The sequence below is a fragment of the Bos taurus genome, chromosome 4 (assembly GCF_002263795.3).
Source record: "Bos taurus isolate L1 Dominette 01449 registration number 42190680 breed Hereford chromosome 4, ARS-UCD2.0, whole genome shotgun sequence".
NCBI classification, from domain to species: Eukaryota; Metazoa; Chordata; class Mammalia; order Artiodactyla; family Bovidae; genus Bos; species Bos taurus.
Genome location: NC_037331.1, coordinates 56,002,954 through 56,020,979, shown reverse-complemented (window position 1 = coordinate 56,020,979; position 18,026 = coordinate 56,002,954). Strand labels below are relative to the sequence as shown.

Here is an 18,026-nt window from a genome sequence, read left to right as displayed (position 1 = left end):
TCTTTCACCTAGATTTTTGCTAACCATTCAAGAGGTCTGTGTAAGTAGAGCTCATTGGAAGCAGAGCCCTTCCATTCAACAGTATTGTCCATATACTTTAGAAGACCATTATTGAGTTGGGAAAAACTTCCCTTTTCCAGACAGCAGAGTCGAAGTACCAGGCTGTTTAGTTATTTTGTGGTTTATGATTCATAGGGTGGGGGAACTGGGTGGGGAGAGGGGGATTTGGAGGCAGAGCACCTAACAAACAAGTGAAATGTGTGAACCTAGGAAGGTCTTGGTGGGAGCTGGGGAAGAGATGAACAGTAAGAGACATACTTGAGGCAATTGAAGAAATCTAAGTATTACCCAGGTGTTAGGCACTTTGGAATTACTGATTTTCTTAGATACAATGATAGTGGCACTGTGCTTGTATATAGGAGAATGCCCTTATTTTCACTAGAAGAATGCTGAAGCATTTAGGAGTGAAGTGTTGTGAAGTCTGCAGCTTTCTTGCTTTCAAATGGTTCAGCAAAGCAAGAGGTGTTTAGTGCTAAATATATATGTGTATATGGTGTGTGGGAGGGGAGGAGAGAGAGAGAAGCTGTGGCAAAATGTGAACAGTTATTGAGTATAGATACTGGTGATGGACAGAGGGGCCTGACATGCTGCAGTTCATGGGGTTGCAAAGACTCGGACACAACTGAGCAACTGAACTGAACTGATTTGGTATACAGATGTGCATTGTACTAGTCTTTCAACTTTCCTGCTTATGAAATTTTTCACAATTAAAAAAATAAATAAAAGAGACAGTGACCGAGTTACCTGACTTGAGTAGCTTCCAGGTTTACTATTTGGTGTCAGCAGAGCCAATTTCAACAAATAAATAACTGTCTCCTTAATTTGCTGAATTGATTACAAGATGAGGAAAGCTATTATAGACATAATAGTTATGGAATTAAAATAATTTCTTTTTCATCTTCACATGATTTATGTATAAGTAAAAATTTGATTACAGAGAAGGCAATGGCACCCCACTCCAGTACTCTTGCCTGGAAAATAAGAGTCGGACATGAATGAGCGACTTCACTTTCACTTTTCACTTTCATGCATTGGAGAAGGAAATGGCAACCCACTCCAGTGTTCTTGCCTGGAGAATCCCAGGGACGAGGGAGCCTGGTGGGCTCCCATCTATGGGGTCACACAGAGTCAGACACGATTGAAGCGACTTAGCAGCAGCAGCAGCAGCAAAATTTGATTAAAAGTATATCAGTATATATTTGGTGTTCCTATATTAAGAAATAATAATTTCCTATTTGTTTTATAATGTACAGACAGACAATTCATAGAGTAGGCTTTATTAGAGTGGATAAGAGGGAAAGCATGTTGCCATTATTTTATTTCTTAATATATTTAAAGAATAAAACAAAAGCAATTACATTCTACTTCAGTATACTTAGATTCTGTAATTGTTGGATTTATCATTCTAGTTCATTTCCATATCTTGACTTGCATCTCCTGTTTTTCTCAAAAAGTTATCTTAGTGACAAACATGTAATTATGCTTTTTAGATATATACTTATTAAAGGGCTTCCCTGTGTTTTGCTGAGAGTTTTCACTTTCATCGTAGGTTCAAAGGATTTCTTAACAAAATAAGTCACTCATTATATACAAATAAATAATACCAATATTTATTAGAGAATTATCTAGCTTACTTTCAATATACTAACATTAAAAGAAAAAAGGGAATAGAAACAACAGAGTATATATATCACCGAATTGGGTGTTGACCAACATCCAGACTTAAGTGGATGCAGCACAGAAATCCTGTGCTACAGCACACCTGGAGTCCCAGTTGGGAAAGGGTCCCAAGCAGTGCATCCACTCTGTGGGTGAGACTTCAGAAAGTTTGGGGTTCCCGGTTGTAATCTCAGGATGCAAACTGATAATATCATCAATCTGTGAGCAAATTGCAGCTCTTGTTTCATTATAATGCTATTTGCTCTATCCTGTAAAACTTGAGTGGTAAGCCTAGGGCTTGGTTGGCCAAACCCCCTCCAGGGGCTCAACAGTCCCAAGATTTGTGCCATATCTTATCTATGGTGCCGCAAGGCTTACACTCACATCAGGGCAGTGTCCAGGCAGCTTAGAAGCAAGGTCAGAGGCCTGCTGTGCTTTGTCTCTTAAGACTAAACAAGACTTATTTATTTAATGTCACCAACATCCTGGTGATCACTGTAAAGATCAGTGATCAATGCAAAGAAATAGAGGAAAACAATACAATGGGAAAGACTAGCGATCTCTTCAAGAAAATTAGAGATACCAAGGGAACATTTCATTCAAAGATGGGCAAAATAAAGGACAGAAATATTATGGACCTAACAGAAGCAGAAGATATTAAGAAGAGGTGACAAGAACACACAGAAAAACTATACAAAAAAGATCTTCAAGACCAAAATAACCATGACAGTATGATCACACATCTAGAGCCAGACATGCTGGAATATGAAGTCAAGTGGGCCTTAGGAAGTCTCACTACGAACAAAACTAGTGGAGGTGATGGAATTCCAGTTGAGCCATTCCAATCCTAAAAGATGATGCTATGAAACTACTGCACTCAATATGCCAGCAAATTTGGAAAACTCACCGGTGGCCACAGGACTGGAAAAGGTCAGTTTTCATTCCAGTTCCAAAGAAGGGCAGTGCCAAAGAATGCTCAAACTACTGCACAATTGCACTCATCTCACACAGTAGTAAAGTAATGCTCAAAATTCTCCAAGCCAGGCTTCAACAGCACGTGAACCGTGAACTTCCAGATGTTGAAGCCGGTTTTAGAAAAGGCAGAGGAACCGGAGATCAAATTGCTGGAACCAGAGATCCAACATCCATTGGATCATCAAAAAAGCACGAGAGTTCCAGGAAAAACATCTACTTCTGCTTTATTGACTAAGCCAAAGCCTTTGACTGTGTGGATCACAATTAACTACGGAAAATTCTGAAAGAGATGGAAATACCAGACCACCTAACCTGCCTCCTGAGAAATCTGTATGCAGGTCAGGAAGCAACAATTAGAACTGTACATGGAACAACAGACTGGTTCCAAATAGGAAAAGGAGGACGTCAAGGCTGTATATTGTCACCCTGCTTACTTAATTTATATGCAGAGTACATCATGAGAAATGCTGGGCTGGAGGAAGCACAAGCTGGAATCAAGATTGCCGGGAGAAATATCAATAACCTCAGATATGCAGATGACACCAGCCTTATGGCAGAAAGTAAAGAACTAAAGAGCCTCTTGAAAGTGAAAGAGGAGAGTGAAAAAGTTGGCTTAAAGCTCAACATTCAGAAAACTAAAATCATGGCATCTGGTCTCATCGCTTCATGGCAAATAGATGGAGAAACAGTGGAAACAGTGTCAGACTTTTTTGGGGGGGTGGCTCCAAAATCACTGCAGATGTTGACTGCCACCATGAAATTAAAAGACGCTTACTCCTTGGAAGAAAAGCTATGACCAACCTAGACAGCATATTAAAAAGCAGAAACATTACTTTGCTAACAAAGGTCCATCTGGTCAAAGCTATGATTTTTCTGATAGTCATGTATGGATGTGAGAGTTGGACTATAAAGAAAGCTAAAAATTGATGCTTTTGAACTGGTGTTGGAGCAGATTTGAGAGTCTCTTGGACTGCAAGGAGATCAAACTAGTCCATCCTAAAGGAAATCAGTTCTGAATATTCATTGGAAGGACTGATGTTGAAGCTGAAACTCCAATACTTTGGCCACCTAATGCAAAGAACTGACTCATTGGAAAAGACCCTGATGCTGGCAAAGATTGAAGGCAGGAAGAGAAGAGAACAACAGAGGATGAGACGGTTGGATGGCATCACCAACGTGATGGACAGTGAGTTTGAGCAAGCTCCAGGAGTTGGTGATGGACTGGAAAGGCTGACATGCTGCAGTCCATAGGGTCGCAAAGAGTCAGACACGACTGAGCGACTGAACTGACCTGAACATCCTGGTGGCTCAGTGGTAGAGAATCCGCCTACCAGTGCAAGAGATACCGTTTCGATCCCTGGTCTGGGAAGATCCCACGTGCTGCTGGGCAACAAAGCCTGTGTGCCACAACTATTAGCCTGTGCTCTAGAGCCCCGAAGCAGCACCACTGAGCCCACATGCTGCAACTACTGAAGCCCACATGCCGCAGAGTCCATACTCCTCAACAAGAGAAGCCACCACAATGAGAAGCCCACGCACTGCAACTAAAGAGTAGCGCCCACTCACCACAACTAAAGGAAAGCCCTTGCAGCAGCAAAGACCCAGCATGGCCAAAAATAAATAAATAAATAAATAAATAAAAATTTGAAAATAAGTTTTGAAATATGTACTTATTAAAATATATATGCTGTATCAAGTGAAAGCAATTAATTGAAAAAAAGTAAAACTCATCCTCCAATTTCTTTTCCCACAACAATATAAAATTCTCTATGTAACTCTATTTCTAAAAATTATCAGTTGTGAATTCTTAAAAAAGTACTTCAGAATTTTTTAATTAATAACCAATAATAAATTCCAGTTTTTAGGATAACTTACATATACAGTACGCTGTTATATTTGTTTACATAAATATCTTCAGTTCAGTCGCTCAGTCATCTCCAATTGTTTGCGACCCCATGAATCACAGCACGCCAGGCCTCCCTGTCCATCACCAACTCCCAGAGTTCACTCAAACTCATGTCCATTGAGTCGGTGATGCCATCCAGCCATCTCATCTTCTGTCATCCCCTTCTCCTGCTGCCCCCAACCCTCCCAGCATCAGGGTCTTTTCCAATGAGTCAACTCTTTGCATGAGGTGGCCAAAGTATTGGAGTTTCAGCTTTAGCATAAGTCCTTCCAATGAACACCCTGGACTGATCTTAAATATCTTACCAGCTTATTATTGCTGTGGAAAGTTCTCCATTTTATAGCCTATTCAGTTCAGTTCAGTCTCTCAGCTGTGTCTGACTCTTGGCGACCCCATGAACCGCAGCACGCCAGGCCTCTGTCCATCACCAACTCCCACAGTTTACCCAAACTTCATGTCCATTGAGTCGGTGATGCCATCCAACCATCTCATTCTCTGTCATCCCCTTCTCCTCCTGCCCTCAATATTTCCCAGCATCAGGGTCTTTTCAAATGAATCAGCTCTTCGCATCAGGTGGCCAAAGTATTGGAGTTTCAGCTTCAACATGAGTCCTTCCAATGAAAACCCAGGACTGATCTCCTTTAGGATGGACTGGGTGGATCTCCTTGGAGTCCAAGGGACTCTCAAGAGTCTTCTCCAGCACCACAGTTCAAAAGCATCAATTCTTCAGTGCTCAGCTTTCTTTATAGTCCAACTGTCACATCCATACATGACCACTGGAAAAACCATAGCCTTGACTAGACGGACCTTTGCTGGCAAAGGAATGTCTCTGCTTTTTAATATGCTGTCTAGGTTGGTCATAACTTTCCTTCCAAGGAGTAAGCGTCTTTTATTTCATGGTTGCATTCACCATCTGCAGTGATTTTGGAGCCCCAAAAAATAAAGTCTGACACTGTTTCCACTGTTTCCCCATCTATTTGCCATGAAGTGATGGGACCGAATGCCATGATCTTTGTTTTCTGAATGTTGAGCTTTAAGCCAACTTTTTCACTCTTTTCTTTCACTTTCATCAAGAGGTTCTTTAGTTCTTCTTCACTTTCTGCCATAAGTGTGGTTTCATCTGCGTTTCTGAGGTTATTGATATTTCTCCCAGCAATCTTGATTCCAGCTTGTGTTTCTTCCAGCCCACCGTTTCTCGTGATGTACTCTGCATATAAGTTAAATAAGCTCAGTGACAATATACAGCTTTGACGTACTCCTTTTCCTATTTGGAATCAGTCTGTTGTTCCATGTCCAGTTCTAACTATTGCTTTCTGACCTGCATAGAGATTTCTCAGGAGGCAGGTCAGGGGGGTTGGTATTCCCATCTCTTTCAAAATTTTCCACAGTTTATTGTGATCTACGCAGTCAAAGGCTTTGGCTTAGTCAATAAAGCAGCAGCAGATGTTTTTCTGGAACTCTCTGGCTTTTTCAGTGATCCAGCGGATGTTGGCAATTTGATCTCTGGTTCCTCTGCCTTTTCTAAAACCAGCTTGAACATCTGGAAGTTCACGGTTCATGTATTGCTGAAGCTTGGCTTGGAGAATTTTGAGCATTGCTTTACTAGCGTGTGAGATGAGTGCAATTGTGCAGTAGTTTGAGCATTCTTTGGCATTGCCCTTCTTTGGGATTGGAATGAAAACTGACGTTTTCCAGTCTTGTGGCCACTAGTGAGTTTTCCAAATTTGCTGGCATTTTGAGTGCAGCACTTTCAAAGCATCATCTTTTAGGATTTGAAGTAGCTCAACTGGAATTCCATTACATCCACTAGGTTTGTTCATAGTGATGCTTCCTAAGGCTCACTTGACTTCACATTCCAGAATGTCTGGCTCTGGATGAGTGATCACACCATCATAATTATCTGGGTCGTGAAGATCTTTTTTGTACAGTTTTTCTGTGTTCTTGCCACCTTTTTATAGCCTATATGAAATGCTAATAAGAATTAGCATAAGAAGTTCCAGTCTTTTATGAGTAAGAGATAATCAATGTTTTATAAACTCCTCTCCTTTGAGAATTTTATTTTGATTTTCAAGAGAGTATTCAGATTTGTAGTGTGTTTGTTGTTGCACCAGGGGTATAAACTTAGTTATCTTGTGTTTTTAAGACTCTATTGTAATAAGTTGTGCATAAAGGAGCTCATGTTCTGTTAGTAGAGATGGTTGGAAGCTCAAGGATGCAAATAGAACAGAGCAGTTTTAGCTACTTGCCATTAAAAAGTGGCTTCTTGCTTTACTGCCCTGTCTATTCCATGCTCCTTCTAATTCACCAAAATGCAAATTAGGCTCTCCTAAGAGGAGTCTTGCCTGGAGAATCCCATGGACACAGGAGCCTGGTAGGCTGCAGTCCATGGGGTCGCTAAGAGTCGGACACGACTGAGCAACTTGACTTTCACTCTTCACTTTCATGCATTGGAGAAGGAAATGGCAACCCACTCCAGTGTTCTTGCCTTGAGAATCCCAGGGACGGGGGGAGCCTGGTGGGCTACCGTCTATGGGGTCGCACAGAGTCGAACACGACTGAAGCGACTTAGCAGCAGCAGCAGCAAGAAGAAGTTACACAGCTTCAGGTGTCTACCCTTAGGTTGTATCAATTAGGGTCAACTGATAAAACTTAAATTTGGCCAGAGTAAACTGTAGATGGCTTAGTATCACTGTGGTTTAAACTCAGAAATGTGTTATGTTTGTGCTAATCAAAACCAGGGAAATGTTCAGTAAGACATTTCTTTTCTTTTTTCTTTTTTTTTTTTTCAGTAAGACATTTCTTTAGCCAACTTTAGGTTATATTATCACCAGCCTGAGAAATATGAGCCAGAATGATGATTTTAATAAATGTTTACTGGTCTTATAGTCCAAAAACACGAGCAGGCCAAGAAAGTATTGCTCAGCCTTACTGCATGGTATTTAAAGTGATCTTTATCAAGAGCATTATCTGTTGGTTTTTTGTTTTGCTGCTAACATAGTTGTAAATATAGGGCTCTGAGATGTGTTTTCTCTCTTTTAGTTAAGCTATACATGTTTATCAAGGTTCGCTTTTCCTTTAATTTGACTTTTACTGTCACTTTCAGTTTTTATGTAAGATTCACTTAAAAAGCAATAATTAAAATTTTCTGATACATCAACCTTACTCCCTTTGTTTCTTTTGCTTTTATCTATCCACCTGCCACCAACAGAAAGCCCTAAGCTTCATGAAGTGAAAAGTGTTCTTTTATATTTGCTGTGTGCCTGTAGTGTTGAGCAAGGTCTCTCCATTCTGTGTGTCAAGAGTTCCAACATACCGAGTCCAATGCTGTGACTTCTAGAATCCCCATTAAGCTTCACAGCCCCTGGAACTCCCCTATCAGGCCTCACAGAGTCCTGTCCTATACATGGGTTGTGGTGGTGGTTTAGTCGCTCACTTGTGTCCAACCCTTTCTATCCCATGGACTGTAGCCCACCAGGTTTCTCTGCTCATGAATTTCCCAGGCAGGATACTGGAGTGGGTTACTGTTTCCTTCTCCAGGGGCTCTTCCCAACCCCAGGATCAAACCCATGTCTCCTGCATTGCAGCAGATCCTTTACCACTGAGCCACCAGGGATTACCCCTATATGTACAGAGCTCAGTATTTGGGCAAAGATACAAAGAATCCCAGTCTAGGTTTCTTGAGCTCCTCCTCTAAAGCTTCTTCTCTCTAGTACCTTGTCCCACAAATTTCTCTTGCTTTTAAAGTATGCTAAATGCCAGTCTTTTTTTTCTTCTTTTCTTTTTTCTTCTCCACCAACTGAGGTAGATACATACCCTTCATTTGGGTTTAACTTCCCTGTGTTGTGATTTGGAAAATACTACCCAACAGAAAACTGGCAATGTATTATTTATTTTTACTCATCCATCACAGTGCTATTATCCATTTTCTGAAAACAGATACAATATATGAAGCAACTTGTTTTATAATAGTTTACAGGGGAAGGGGAAGTCCAGTATCCATTATTTTCATCATGACTGAAAGCAGAAGTTGATTGAATTGGTTTTTTTTTTCTTCAGTGGATTAATATTTCTAAATGTTTGATGATAGATTTCCAGAAGTACCAGTGGAATTTATTAAGCTTCTAGATACTAGCTCCTTTTTAGGCTGTCCTACAAATATTTATAGAATCAGTAATGGACTTTATGAAGTTCCTATTTTGAGCTTCATGTTATAAGAGTAGCTGGAGAGTAGTATGCAGATGTAAAATAAGAACAGCATAAAACACTCTCTTTTAATTTCAGAGTTTTCATATCCATTCAGAAAATAAAGCAAGCAAAAGAGATGATGGTAAAGCAATTTACCAATCATAGGGGAAGTGAGGTCAGATGAGCTCCTTAGTTACCAGGAGACCAGTAAAGGGGCACGCCCCTCACTGCCCCTTTGATAAGAACAATCACTAGCTGGGGCCTGAGGCTTGTGTGTAGGAATGTGTCATGTGTTGTTATTATTCAGTCAGTCATATCCCATACTTTGCGACCCCCATGGACTGCAGCACGCTAGGCTTCCCTGTCCTTCACCACCTCCCAGAGCTTGCTCAAACTCATGTGCATTGAGTCGGTGATACCATCCAACCATCTCATCCTCTGTCACCCACTTCTCCTGCCTTCAATCTTTCCCAACATCAGGGTCTTTTCCAATGAATGGGCTCTTCACATCAGGTGGCCAAAGTGTTGGAGCTTCAGCATCAGTCCTTCCAATGAATATTCAGTGTTGATTTCCTTTAGGATTTGACTTGTTTGATCTCCTTTTAGTCCAAGAGACTCTCAAGAGTCTTCTCCAACACCGCAGTTCAAAAGCATCAATTCTTTGGCACTCAGCCTTCTTTATGGTCAGTCTTGTACGTAAGATAGAGGTGAAGCAGGGACTGGTTAGGCAGGGGATGTACAGAGAGCAGGAGAACAGCCATCTTGAGTGGCCTGACCATACATGTGTGCAATCTGAATTCTTTACACAAATTTCTGATCTTATCCTGTAAACAATGCTGTGAGGTAGTATTTTCATCTTAAATTGAGAAAACTAAGTATTATAGAGGTTAAATAAAATATCAAGTATAAGTGAGTTGTAATTGTTGTTCAGTCGCTAAGTGGTATCCAACTCCTTGCAACAACCCCATGGGGTACAGCACATCAGGCTTCAAATCTAGTTCTATTCAATGTTTCAGAGTCTGAACTCTTTAACTATTGTACTGTAATTCAGAGCTGACTACATGGCAGAAATAGGAATCAGCTTGGATCTTAAAGAACAGTTAATATTTATAAGAATGAAAAAGCAAAGAGAAATAAAATCACCTCAAGGAAAAGCAATGTTTAGAACCACCTTGACTAGAATAGGATGTTACTGGTGCATATTTTAAATTATATGAATTGGAGAGTAACAAGATAATTATACATGAAAATAATTCTAAGAGTTTTTTCTACCTGCCAAAGAGAGGGTGAATATGGTAGAAAAAAGGATTAAAATCAGGCAGACCTTCTAGGAGACTTACTCATAGTAACCTCATAATGACTGACTAAAGACTGGATTCAGGGTGATGGCAATGGGATTGGTGGAGAGAAGTAATATGAAAGACAGATCAAGTAAAAAACATTGATCAGAACTTGATTACAAACTGAACTGAGAATTTCAGAAAGGAGCACATTTTTACTTTTGGAAGAGAATGAGATTGGGAAATTACTGATAAAGATAGGAGAAAGGACAAAGTCGGGAAAGGATGGTAAGACCCTGTTGACTTTGTTTCCTGCATAGCTATCCAAATACTGTGTTGTCCGGCATTTAACTGTATGAACTTGGAATTTAGGTACAAGAACAGGAATGCAGAAATTTGAAATATCATCAGTGTTCATTTACTTCCTTTGTGCCTCTCTCCAGTTTCCTCCCAACCAGACCATGACATTTTTCACTAGCTAGCTATGCATTTATTACAGATAACATAATGTATCTGTTTTTCCTTTACAGAAAGAAATTCTGGAGCAACAGCAACAAGAACGAAATGATAACAGCTTTCGTGGCATTTGTATGTTTTGCAATGAGGAGTTCCTCGGAAACAGGTAGCTGTTGTGTATGTATTTAAATGTTACTGTTTTTCATCTGAAAACTTATCAAAATGCTGACAGTGGGTGTTTTAATCTTATATAGATTAAGTTACATGCATTGGCTCAGTCCCCTTTCATATATCCACAGTAATTTTTTTTTTTAATATACCAAACATCAAAGATGGAATGTAGTTGCTCTAAGCAAAGTAGGGGAATAAATTTTTTTAAAAGCCAGAAATAGATTTCTGTTTAATGTTGTAGGGCTTTTTAAAATCCGTTGACAGGCCAAGACCATGTGCAACAGATGTGCCCTTCTGTATTAACTTGTAAACTCTAAACCTTCAGCAGCTTTTGGTGTTTTATTTTTAAACATTAAAAATGATAAAGATCTAAGGGGGAAAATAAATGGGGAATTGGTAATTCTGTCACCAGCCCCAACTGGCCTAAAACCAACTGATATACTCTGATTCAGTTCTAAAACTAATCACATAGAGTTAGCATCAGATTCCACTGGAGAAGGGATAGGCTACCCACTGCAGTATTCTTGGGCTTCCCTTGTGGCTCAGCTGGTAAAGAATCTGCCTGCAATGCATGAGACCTGGGTTTGATCCCTGGGTTGGGAAGATCCCCTGGAGAAGGAAAAGGCTACCCACTCCAGTATTCTCGCCTGGAGAATTCCATGGACTATATAGTCCATGGGGTTGCAAAGAGTTGGACACAACTGAGCGACTTTCACTTCACTTCACTTCACTGTGGGTTTAAGGGCATCATCCCCTACAAGACTGCCCTCTCTTTAGATACCACACAAATTCAGAAATTCCCTTGGACAGCTGCACTTTTGACCAACTGGCTACAAATTCAGAGATTTCCACCAATAATTTGCTTAGGTTCATTAATTCACTAGAATGACTCACAAAACTCAGAAAAGTGTTAGCCATAAAAGATACAGATCAGGAACAGTCAGATTAAGAGGCACATAGAGCTGGATCTGGATAGGTCCTAAACACAGAACTTCTGTGCCTTCTCAAAGAATCAGAATCTATCACCTCCTGGCACGTCAACCAAGAATCTTCACTGAGTTTTGGTATCCAGAATTTTTACAAGCTTCATTATGTGAGCATACTTACTTAATTTAATTATGGAACTTAGTCTCCAGACCCTCTCTCCTCTCTGGAGGTCAGGGTGGCTCTGGGTCCCTAAACTTTGATCACTTAGTTATTTAGTCTTTATGGCAATTAACCCCTGTTCTGAAACATTCTAGAAGCCTACCACAAGTTACTTTATTGGCATAACAAATTCCAAGGGTTTTTGAAGTTCAGTGCCTGGAACCAAAGACAAAGACCAGACAAATTTCTTTTTATACAACAGTAATATTTACAAGTGTACATTAAATACAAGTCATGAGGTTGTAACTCTAGGAAATGGGAATAGTTTTAATGACAACATAGAGTGGACAATCATTCTGCTGCCCACTTGAAGGAAAGCAGTCTTTAGTTTAAAAAAAATGGCTAAGCACAGTATCCAACATTGTTGTCTGAAAAACATTGAAAAGGAGAGGGTAACTATTTGTTTGAATTTAGAAAAGGGTTTGGATGAAGCATCAATGTTGAAAACACCAGTTATGAAGATTTGATACTCATATAGATCAGTTAGCATAGAGGAAAACCTATGCCAAGGCTAGTCATTATGCTTTTAACACTGTCTGTTTCAAAGAGATTTATGGGGATGGCAGTGAGGACCAGCTATCTATCAAAAAGTTTACCAAGCGCTGCTACTTCCTTTTAACATGTTATTTCTGATTTAACATTAAGACTATGATTAACCCAGTAAGGAGCCATGTGACTATTATTAGGAATCTCTAGTATTAAAAATCTACAAATATTTTTATTTTCTATAGCTTAAGTTTTTTTGATAAATGTAGATACTGACATGATTTGAAATATATATCCTTATATTAAACTCAGGGATACATGGGTATCAGGATATAATGAGTGAAAGTTTGATAGAGAAAGGCAGTCAGCCTGTTGCAGAGACAGAAGTTTGCTTTATCTTGCACCATACAACCGAGTGCATGTGCATGCGTGGGTGCTCACTCTTCTCCGACTCTTTGCAAACCCATGGACTGTAGCCTGCCAGGCTCCTCTGTCCATGGAATTTACCAGGCAAAAATACTGGCGTGGGCTGCCATTTCCTACTCCAGGGGATCTTCCCAACCCAGGGATCAAACCTGCGTCTCCTGCGTCTTCTCCATTGGTAGGCAGATTCTTTATCACTGCACCACTTGCCACAGCTTTAACCAATGATAAAGAAAAGCAATGTCTTATTTTTATAAAATGTCCCCTATCCTTCTGCTGCTCTTGTTTATGAAAAGTCTGTTTATAATGAAAGATCAACAATATAACCTGATTCCAGCTATGCATGATATTAGCAATGTTTGGGGATTATATTTGTGTTCTTCCAGCCTGGGCATAAAAACAATAGAAAAACATATGGCGTGGATAATGGTCAAGGATAGAAAAATGAGGACATTCTTGCTATCCTGTGTTAATGTTTATTGTAGTGTCATTACTGATGAGATGAGATTTACTTATACCATTTTTCTGTTTATTAATAAAGTTTTTAAAAATTTCTTTCCTCCATTACTGCCTTCTTTTTTGGTGAGTAGACATTTTCTAGGGCACCATTTCAATTCCCTTGTTACTTTTACCTCATTTTTTGAGTTATTTTCTAGTGGTCTACTCACGATCCACTATAATTCACTGGAGATTACAACTGACATTTTAACTTAAAACAGTTGAACTCAGATTAATACCAGTGTAATTTCAACAAAACACAGAAAAATTTGCTCCAAAATGGCTTGCTCCTCCCCCACTCCTTTGTGCTATTATTGTCACATAAATTACATCTTTATACATAATAAGCTCATTAACATGTCTTTAAAATTTTTGTTTCATGCAGTTATTTTTACATCAGATATGGGAAGAAAAGATTTATAAACAGAAATTCATTTACACTGCCTTTTATATTTGACTATGTGACTACCTTTACCGGTGCATATTTTTTTAATGTATATTTGAATTACTATCTAGCATTATTTTATTTTATCCCAAAGGATTTGTTTTAGTTTCATATTGGGCAAGTCCTTTAACAATGAATTTGCTCAGGTTTTATTATCTGGCAATGTCTTGATTTCATCTTCATTTTTTCTCTTGGTATGGGTCTCTCTAATTTATTCTACATGAAGTTTATCGGGCTTCTTCAATGTTTCAGTTAATGTTTTCCATCAAATTTGGGGAGTTTTTAGCTGTTATTTCTTCAAATATTATTTCTGCCCCTATCCTTTTTGCTTTTGGGGAATCCTATTATACATAGATTGGTAGATGTAATAATCTCTGAGGCTCAATTTAATTTTCGGCGTTGTTTCTTCTTCTGTTCTGCAGACTGAAAAATCTCAATTGATCTTCAAGTTCATTGATTCTTTGTTCTCCAATTCAAATTTTCTTTTGGGCCCTTCTAGTGAATTTTTCATTTCAGTTACTATACATTTCATCTCCAGAATTTGTATGTTTTGTTGAATTTCTATCTTTTTATTAGTATTCCCATTTTCGTAAGGGTATCCTTCTTATACCTTTTTTTGATTATTTAGTCATGGTTTTCTTTAGTTCTTTGCACATATTTTTATAATCTAATTTATCTTATGATCTTTGTCTGTTATGTCCAACATTTGGGCTTACTCAGAAATAGTGACAGTTTCTACTGACTACTTTCTTTTCATATGGTAGGCCATAGTTTCTTTTCTTTGCATGTCTTGTAATTTGTTTGTTGAAAACTCAACATTTTAAATAATGTGATAACTACAGAAATTAAATTTGTCCCCTACGCAAACAGAGTTTTTGTTGTTGCTATTTGTGTATTTAGTGAGTTTCCTGAACTAATTCTCTAAAGCATGTATTGTTTGTCAAGTATGGCTGCTGAACATATCTACTCAGCTCAGTGTTCAATAATGATATGTCAGCGAGCCTTGAGAAAACATATCTTCTTTCCTTTGCCAAGGAGTTCTGTGTTTGGCTTGGGACCTATCTTCAGTGCTCCATCAGTTTACAGCTCTGCCTTAACTTTCACTTCCTGCTTGTATAGAGTCTCAGAGTCAGCCACCGGTGAGAGATTAGGGTCTTCTCAGGGATTTCTTTGGGATGCACACAGTCCTGCACATGTGTGTTTCTAGATCCTTAGAAGTCAATCCCCTATAATCATCTCATTCCCCAGATTTTCCATTTAAGTTTTGTGACCAACCTTTCATTTATCCCAATTGATACTGCTTCAGGCAAACTGCATTGTTTAACTATGTAGGGAAACCTTTATTCCTACAGTGAAACAAGGGAGAAATATTTGAGAAAGGAAGAATGCATTGGCTTAGCTCCCATCTCCTAACTTATGGACCCTAGATATCAAGCCTTTAGGTCCCAGAGAAATTGAGAGCAGTAATCTCCCATAAGTACATTCAGTACAACTCTTAAAAGTGAAAGATCCTAATGCCACATGGACTAGGGTGAAGTAATCCTTAATCCTCCTAATCCATTCATAGGCCTTGAACCAGCTGTTAATGATTGCTGAATCCTTCCAGGTACAATATAGGGTCTGGATCTAGAGGCACTGAACTCTGCCCCAGCACAGGCTTGAGGTTAGGGGAAGCTCTCCAACCATCTGCCTCACAGCCTGCCACTCACCCATCCCAATCCCTGCAAGAGGACCCCAACTCTGCTTCTGCCTGGACCCTTCCACAGCCTGGGCCTCATGCCTGGAACCCCTGGAAAAGTCCAGCTCTGTCTGGGCTGTCCCTGGGGGATCCCCTTACAGGCCCAAAAGGTACTGTGGAGTAGTCCAGCACATGCTAGTTTTATTCAAATTTGTCTATAATACTTAAGTGGTTGGACAAATGGACATATGAACTATGAGATTCATAAATGTGTCTATTATATACTAAAGAAAAAAGTCAAATATTTTCATGAAGGTGGATGCTATATTTCACTTTCTGAAGAGAAAAAAAAAAAAAAAGCAATTTGGGGCCAGCTCCAGTACTCTTGCCTGGAAAATCCCATGGATGGAGGAGCCTAGTAGGCTGCAGTCCATGAGGTCACGGAGAGTCGGACACAACTGAGCAACTTCACTTTCACTTTTCACTTTCACGCATTGGAGAAGCAAATGGCAACCCACTCCAGTGTTCTTGCCTGGAGAATCCTGGGGACAGGGGAGCCTGGTGGGCTGCCGTCCATGGGGTCGCACAGAGTCGGACTCGACTGAAGCGCCTTAGCAGCAGCAGCAGCATGGGTCTAAACAAGTTAGAAAAAATAAACTGTGTAATGTCACTGAACATAGTCTGTCATTGGTATGTGTACTAATAAGTCCCCCAAAACTGTCACCTTTGTTTTATGAACTAAATTTGTGGCAAACGCCCAAAGTATATGTTTTACACATAAGATTTTTTCTGTGTAAAAGTTACATTATATTACATAAATTAAAATTTTCCTTCTATACATGAACTGACCAAAAAGATGGTCATTGTGTATGCAAGTTATCATAACCCTTACATGAAATTAGATATGTGAACTGTGGATTCCAGTTTTGCATCCAATGATAAGCTAACTAAATGTCTGTGATCCTAGGTTATATTTGTTTATATATTTCTCTTGAGCAGTTATCTCTTCCTCATTTATTGGAAGAGTAGGCAAAGCACATTTATTTAATAGTTTAAAGGACAGATACTCAATTCACCAGTAGAGTGTAATCCTGCTCAGTGGCAGATTGTGGAACACATTTGGACTCCCTTTAAAGAACTGATATGCTTACATGCATACTATAACACAGACTTCCCTGGTGGCTCAGTGGTAAAAAATACACCTCCCAATGCAGGAGACACAGGTTCCATCCCTGAGTTGGGAAGATTCCCTGGAGAAGGAAATGGCAACCCACTCTGGTAGTCTTGTCTGGAAAATCCCATGGACAGAGGATCCTGGTGGGCTACAGTCCATGGGAATAGCAAAGAGTCAGACGTGACTTAGCGACCAAACTTCATAAGGCATTAACTCTTTCGTAGCCCAAATGTGCGTCGCACGTTTAACCTTAAGCAAAGGTTATCATTATATATATATATATATGTGTATATATATATATATATATATATATATATATATTGTTATCATTATATAAATGATACTCCTGACCTGATTTGTTCCTAGATGAGTTATAAATAATGCAGATTGCTCAAATTTCTTCCTAGATCTATTCTTTTGAACCACATGGCCAGAGAACATGCTTTCAACATTGGATTGCCAGACAACATTGTAAACTGCAATGAATTTCTGTGTACATTACAGAAAAAGCTTGACAAGTAAGTACATTTTTATGAAACACAACCTAAAGCTATCTTAATCTTGGACTCCACTGTGAATTTTTAAAAATTAATAGTCACAAGTAATTAAAGAAATAGAATTTTCTCATTTCTCATGTTGGAGGAGTTCACATTTTGTATGACAGTCTTTATTTTGTGTAGATCATATTGCCTTTTAGTCGCCTTTAAATATAAATGTCATATGTAGCAAACAATGTATATACCACTGTAAGGTATGTTATATAGGGTATGAAAAATATACTTACCAGCATAAGAAAGAGAATGTGATTATGTCCCTTGAGTCTCCCTTTGTTCCCTTCCTCATTAGTATCTCCCTGAGTAACTACTATTCTTCACTTTGGATTCCTAATTTCTATGCTTCTCTCTATAATTATTCTACACATTTAGTAAAGTCAAATCCCTAGATATTATTCAACTTTAGGTGAAATATAGCATCCTGCTTGTATTTTTTTAACTTTAGTGTTAATTTACATTTATATATCATAACACTCCACTTTTCTTGAGGTTATATTCTGGCTGTTTAACTTGTAGAAATAGGGAATAAAATTCTGTACATCACCAAAATGTCTTTCAAAAATCTGTTCACTCTTCTTTCTAAGAAAGGGCTCAAGATTTTACTCTCAAACCCTAGTTTTATTCACTTAAATATAGTACTAATGAATGTGGTGTCTCAGCCCACAACATTTGGAGCAATAACATTGAGCAAGAAATACCCATTATAAAATTCTAAATTCAAATTCTGGTATCAACAGTACATTAAAACAAGTCTCTTCACTCTTTTAATGAATGATCCTTCATTTATAAAATAATACCAGGTGTGTTCTCTAGCAAGACTAGCAGTAATCAATATCCTTAACTTATTTCCCATAAATTGTTTACTATAAAGGAATATAGTTACTTCTGTGGCATAAAAAATAATTGAGATGTTGTTTGGTAAAGATGGAA

The 18,026-nt window shown here is 38.8% G+C and overlaps 1 protein-coding gene across 1 annotated transcript in view; it reads left to right on the top strand.

Annotated features, from left to right (window-relative positions):
• Positions 1-18,026, top strand: part of ZNF277 (zinc finger protein 277) — a 134,306-nt gene that overhangs the window by 98,429 nt on the left and 17,851 nt on the right. Inside the window, 2 exon segments of the mRNA NM_001083395.2 lie at positions 10,596-10,687; positions 16,950-17,060. Coding sequence (NP_001076864.1) covers positions 10,596-10,687; positions 16,950-17,060 — 203 coding nt within the window.